This window comes from Ovis aries, chromosome 7 (genome assembly GCF_016772045.2).
Source record: "Ovis aries strain OAR_USU_Benz2616 breed Rambouillet chromosome 7, ARS-UI_Ramb_v3.0, whole genome shotgun sequence".
In the NCBI taxonomy this organism is placed as follows: domain Eukaryota; kingdom Metazoa; phylum Chordata; class Mammalia; order Artiodactyla; family Bovidae; genus Ovis; species Ovis aries.
In genome coordinates, this window is record NC_056060.1 from 11,131,508 (window position 1) to 11,138,255 (window position 6,748).

Sequence of the window (6,748 nt, forward strand, 5' to 3'; positions counted from 1 at the left end):
CCATTCTGATACATACAAGCCTTTTCACAAACTCATAAACTCAGAATTTAAGCTGTTTCAGGAGATGCACATCCAAATGCCTTTCTTGGGAAGCAAGAAGTAAGGATAGAGGTAAGCATCCAGCAACAGGGCCTACGGTGAGCTAGCAGGCTTGGCCCTCTAAAGGCAGCCAACCGCACATTACAAAAAAAAAAAAAAAAAAAAAAAATCTGCAGGTCAAACAAGAAGAGCTTGTAAACCAACGAACAATTCCTAGGCTAGGAGGTTTTCAGGGGCACCTGAAATCCCTGGGTGTGGCCCTGGCTAATGGGCGGGGCTGGGGCTGGCTTTTCTCAAATTCAGGGAAAGAATGGAATTCAGAAGCTGCTTTTAAGACACTGAGGAACTGCAGCCGGAGGCAGCCCCTCACCTCTGGGATCTCATCCAGCCCTCCTTTTCTGCCTACGTTATCACCCTGTGCTGAAAAGAACCAAAATGCTCTTTTCATCCAATCATAGGGAGGATGCAATTTCACATTCCTACTCAGAGGAAAATGACCTAAACTCACCAGCAGAAAGTCATGTATATGAAGAAAACATGTCTCCAAAAGAGATCAAGTTAAGACTATAAAACGTTAACACTTTCTACAACAAAGGAAGGGACCAAAAAGACCACTGCTATCTAAACCAAAGATCATAGTAGCTTCTCCTCTCAATACAAGGAATGATGCTTCAAATTTTAAATTTCAAGCAAACCCACACACACTACAACAACAACACAAACACCGGTCTTCCAAAATATGGAAGATGTGTTTTGGTTCTGAAAAAAAAGTAAGACACAAAGCTTCAGCCATCTCAGGCACCACCTACCACCCCATCAATGAGTCAGCCTGGGGACCAAGTGAACACGGGTTGGAGGAGACGGATCTGAGACGCTTCAGTGCAGGGGCCTGCGGGCTCTTCCTACCTGGACCTGGCACACAGCTCACAGGGAGGCAGCCCCAACGGCCATACATGCCCTTCCCTCCCTTTTCCAGCACTGGCTTAGTCTTCAGAGCTCCTACCCGACAGGAAACAAGAACAGCCCTCCTTGGCACAGCTTCCCAGGATGCCCAAACCTCAGGGTCAGCACCCCTCCACACAGAAGTTCCATCTTGATTCGGTGGTGCCGGGCAGAAGGCTCACATCTCTCGCCCATTTTGTAGTTATTCTCCGATGTTCTAAAGTGGATTTTTAATCCCCACAGGCATCACATATCTCAAGACTATTTCTGAGTGAATTACACAGCTACTGACGACGATGACTTGCAATAAAACAGGTGGTATGTTTTGAGATGGGAAAAATGCTCACAGGAGAAGACAGAAATCACACCCAGGTCAACCAGCACAGCAGAATCAGAGTGCTCATGAGAAAAAGGAGGTTCCTAAGGGGAAAAGGGAGGACGTGCGCTCATCTTCTCCTGGGAGAACACCAAGATCTCAACTCGCTGCTGAACGATCACTGACAGGAGAATGCGGCAACCCACCAAAAAGATACCCCGCGAGCAAGGACAAAGGAGAAGCCCCAACAAGACGGGAGGAGGGGCACAATCACATCTAAAATCAAACTTCATATCCACCAGAGACTCTAGGAGGGCACACACCAAACCTTGTGCGCACCAGGACCCAGGGAAAGGAGCAGTGACCCCACAAGAGACTGACCCAGACCTGCCTGGGTCTGAGGGCCTTCTGCGGAGGCTCGGGTCAGCAGTGGCCTGCCACAGGGCCGGGGCACGAGCAGCAGCAGTCCTGGGAGGCGCGGCGTGTGGCATTCGTCCTCGTGGAGGAGGTCGCCATTAGCTCCACCAAGGGCTCCACTCCAGCACTCTTGCCTGGAAAATCCCATGGAGGGAGGAGCCTGGTAGGCTGCAGTCCATGGGGTCGCAAAGAGTGGGACACGACTGAGTGACTTCACTTCAGTCACTTCATACTTCATCACTGGAGAAGGAAATGGCAACCCACTCCAGTATTCTTGCCTGGAGAATCCCGTGGACAGAGGAGCCTGGCGGGCCGTGGTCCATGAGGTCGCAGAGAGTCGGACACGACTGATGTGACTAAGCACGCATGCACAAGCCCGTGGGTGGGTCCTCCACAAACTGGAGAACAGTTACACCCGAGAAGTTCTCGCACTGTTGCAGAAGCTCTAGACCCCACAACAGACTTCCCAACCTGGGGATCCAGCAAAGGCTCTGAGAACCCCCCAGGCAATCTGACTTTGAGGGTCAGCAGGATTCGATTACAAAACTTCCACAGGTCTGCAGAAACAGTGAGAAGAGGCAGGATGAAGTCTGGCCCAGCAGCTCTTGGCAGCTCCCTCTTGCTCAGACTTCAACACCCGCCTCGTTCTGCAGCCAAGGCGAAAACTGAACATAACGGAAAAGGCGCTGCCTTGTGCCCTTCACGCTCACACCAGAGGCCTGCGAGGCTCTGGACAGAGCCCTGGCCGGTGTGCACGAAGGCAAGGCTGCTGGGTGGGAGGCAATTACATACTCCCATCCGGACTGGAAAGGATACGTGCTTTCCCCTCTTTCTCTCACATCCTCCGACATCTCCACAGGCCAGCAAAGAGAGGGCAAGGACTGCGGCAAAGCCCAGTGTGTGTCCCCACAAGGGGACCTTTCAGCGCCTGCCCTCAAGCAAGGCCTGAGGATGAAGTCAGCCTCTATTCCATTGGCCAAGAAACAAACTGACTTTGTGACCAGCTGGCCGGCCAACCCTGTGAGGCCTGAGATGGAAAAAGGTTGGTTTCACCCACAGGAGCCTCATTCCCTATGCAGAAAGCCCAGCCAAACCATTTTCAAATAAGTACATTCAGGGGACAAGCACAGAAACATTTATAAGAGCCTCTGTGAGGAGTCAGGGTTGCCCCTTCCCTCCTCCCCTCCCTTCCTCCGCCCTCTGCTCTGCACACACACCACTGCTGCCCCGACCTCCCTAAGTAGCACAGCCTGTTTCTATGACAACAGCCTCCTACTCAAGAATCTATAACAGCTTCCTATTTGCCATGAGACCATAGCCAAATGCCTCACCTTAGCCCTGAAATCCCTGCAAGTCACTTTACCCGCCCATGTCTCCTCACTGTCCTTCCACACATGCCTTGCCCTACAGGGCCTAGTCACTAAGAACTCAGTCAGCCTAGGTTCAAATCCCAGCTCCACCACTTGGAGATGGAGACCTTGGGCAAGGTACGTAAACGACTCCGAGCCTCAGTTTCTTCATCTGTAGAGCAGGGAGAGTGGCAGGACCTATTGCTCAGGTTGAGTACAGTAGTGATGAACTGAAATGATTCAGGTAAAATGCTTAAAATTAAACCTGGCATATCACCCAACAGATATTAGCAACTGAAACACTCATCACACGAGTCACTGCTTTCATGAAGCCTTCCCTAGCAATATCAGTCAGCACCTTCTGTTTCTCCCCCGCAATTTTTTTTTTTTCTTAAAAAAAAAAAAAAAGAACCCAAATCTTCTGTTTCTTAAAAGTTCTGCAAACAGCCAGAAGCCATAAATATTGGCTGGAGTTGTTGAGGACCGTTCCATGAGGTAGGTTACTTGGATGGCAATCAAATGTTACAAATTATTATTATTAAACTCACATCCTAAAATATATCTCTTCGTTCCCAAATTAGCTTTACCTCCAGTAACATTTCTGATGGGTTCCTCTCTAAAGAGATTGTGTTTCTGAGATCCAAAGCCTAATCTACAGAGACTGAACGTTTTTTAAGTGTCCCATGGACGCTTACGGGGCAAATGGGGATACACTGGCAGTTTCTCCCAGAGTGACATGCGGGGTCCCTAAGCCAATGCTTGTTCATTTAAAAAGAGAACATTACGTTACCTGAAAAGCTGAAGTAATCAAAGTAAGAGTTACATCTACTCTTTCAAAGATTCCTCCTCTCAAACTTCTTGTCACAAACATTCAAGATTAAACCATGGTAAGAGGGGAGATGAGTGGCAAACACACCTGAGGTATAGCAGGACCTGGTGTAGTCAAACAAAGCAGCCTTAGCCCTCGGTCTCCCTGCCGCCAAACTTCACAGCACTTCATGCATCCTCTCATATGGCACAATTTCTACCTGGTTTTAAGCCTCAGGAGACTTTATACCAGTCTTCTGAGTTATAAGCTCCTTTCCTCTCAAGTTTGAAGGCCCCACAGGCCCCAACGCAGGGCCTTATTGAGCAGAGATCCATGTTTAAAGCAATCAGAGAAGAATCTAAATTTCACAAGTTTTGACAGTAGTTCTAATATATTCCAGACCATACAACCCCAGTAATAAGAGCCTTACCCTACAGAAAACTTCCAAGGGCCTACCTTAACTACTGGGTAAGACTGTAACAAATACTTCTGCTGCTGCTGCTAAGTTGCTTCAGTCATGTCCGACTCTGTGCAACCCCACAGACGGCAGCCCACCAGGCTCTCCCGTCCCTGGGATTCTCCAGGTAAGAACACTGGAGTGGGTTGCCATTTCCTTCTCCAATGCATCAAAGTGAAAAGTAAAAGTGAAGTCACTCAGTCGTGTCCGACCTCAGCGACCCCATGGACTGCAGCTTTCCAGGCTCCTCCGTCCATGGGATTTTCCAGGCAAAAGTACTGGAGTAGGGTGCCATTGCCTTCTCCAACAAGTACTTCTAAGAAAATGGTTTTTCTGAGGCCCTTAAGTACATTTAAAATAGTCTGCATTTGCAGCCTAAGGTCAGGGGGAACAAACACTTCCTTGGGAGTTGCTCCTGGTGGCTCCATCTCCGTGGTTCCAGCAGGGCACTGTCTGACCTTGCCCCTTTGGGCAAGGGAAGATGGGTCTGGGCCCCTGGAAGATGCAGTGCTAAGCGCTAAGTCTGTGGGGCAAATAGGGTCTAGCTGGTCAGCCTTTCTTCTTCTCTCCCGTTCCCTCTGAGGAGAGCTGCCCCCAGAGAACACGCCTGCAGCAAACGTGCCCCTGTAGAGGAAGTGTTCCCTGGCTCAGGTGGGGTCCCCAGGTGGGTTAAGTCTGACTCAGTTTTGGGGTTCAGTAGTAGGAAGCCCACTTCCTTGCAAATATGAGTCATGCTGTCTTATACCAGCTTTTTGGGAGGGATAAAAGTGATGTTTGTATCTACCTGCTGACATTGTAGTATTTTTTGTCAGTTTATTCAGAACCTGAGAAGGGAAGGATGGTGTTATTTATTGGGCTCCCTCAGAATCCCCAACTCAACCCCTCATCATCAGGCCCATTATGAGGAAACTCCAGAAAAAGGTCCTATATGTGTCTCTCTCAGAGTCACATACCAGGGATACCTTGCAGATACTGCCCAGGCAATGACTGGAAGAAAATCTATCCTTCACCCTTGGAAACATCCACCCTACAAGTGACATGTCCAGAAAAGGAAAACCCGCCCTGTAGCCCACTCCTCATTATGTGTGGGCTGGTCTAGGCTTTACCACACTGGCCACATTAAGTGTTTATATAATAGCTGCTGGAGACACTGGCAGTCATCCTTAGGACAAGGGAAAAGTACAAAAGCCTACAAGGAAAGACTACACATCTAATCAGCCATCAGCAAAGCTAAGACAACACATACAATCTTCTCCACCAAGAGCATCAGAAGGCATCTGACCTACCACTAAAGATCAAGATGGGGAAGGGTTTGCCCGCTTAGAGAGAAAGCATTGAAGAGGCTTCAGCAAGGCTTGGGGAGAGCAGGTATAACCCCAAACCACCCCGGGTGGCTGGGCCCCATGCTCTACACTGAATGCTTCCCACACCCCCTGATTAACCATCGCCGGTGATGGGCAGAGTGGACGGGGCTGACTCACGTGCTCCCTCATCTGGTTGGCCACGGTGTCGGACATCATGACGCAGCAGATGATGACGACCAGGATGAAGTAGAGCGCGTACATGAAGCGGGTGCTCCGGGACTGGCGCACCTTGGGGCCACAGCAGTAGGAGCAGCCGGCGTTCCCACAGCAGCAGGCCAGCTAGGAAGGAAACACAGAGCGTCTTCTCAGAGCCTCTCCTTTATAGACCTACTGAGCCCAGGCCTCTGCAGGTGAGCTCCCACCCATAGGACGTGTGTGAACAAAGCTGTCGCCAGGACTGGTCTGACATTGTCTTTAATAAACATGGTGAGGCTTAGGAGATGTCCAATAGCTAAACAGAAAAGGCGCCCTTCACCCGAAGCACTGTGATCACTCAGACAAAAACAATCAGGGAAGAGCACAAGAAGCCAAGAACTAGAAGAAGAACTAAGGGAAGTGGGAAGGATGGGAAAACCAAGAAGCTGAGCCCAAGAAAGAGACGTGTCAAAATCCATAGCCAAAGAAAGAACTGCATGCATGGTGGGGGTGGGGGCGGGGGCCGGAGGAGGGGGCTGGGGCCGGGCGGAGGAGGGGGCGGATTACCACGAACAGGAAGCACAAAAGACACAGGCGCCTCTCAGAGATTCACACAGGAAGGGTGGGCCTGAGGCTAATGAGTGGGCAGGACTGGGCTTTATCGGTCAATGCAACTGGACATAATTTGACTTGAGAATATTAAATAAAAACAGGGACTAAGTTTTCAGGTTTGGGTCTGGAGTTAAGTTTTCTTGAAGAGTTTTTTTTTTTTTTTTTTTTTTAAGAGTAGTTTTAGGTTTTACAACAAAATTAAGGGGAAGGCACAGCGATGTCCCGTATGCCCCCTATTCCCACACAGGTACAGTCTCTCCCACTGTCAATATCATCGACCAGAATGGTACATTAAAAAAAATTTTTTAC

The 6,748-nt window shown here is 49.5% G+C and overlaps 1 protein-coding gene across 5 annotated transcripts in view; it reads right to left on the reverse strand.

The window, feature by feature from the left end:
- Positions 1-6,748, reverse strand: part of SERINC5 (serine incorporator 5) — a 107,141-nt gene that overhangs the window by 50,033 nt on the left and 50,360 nt on the right. For all 5 annotated transcript variants that reach the window (XM_060418823.1, XM_042252036.2, XM_042252037.2 and 2 more), the window contains exon 2: positions 5,810-5,971. In XM_060418823.1, the coding sequence (XP_060274806.1) occupies positions 5,810-5,971 (162 nt within the window). The remainder of the gene's footprint in view (positions 1-5,809; positions 5,972-6,748) is intronic.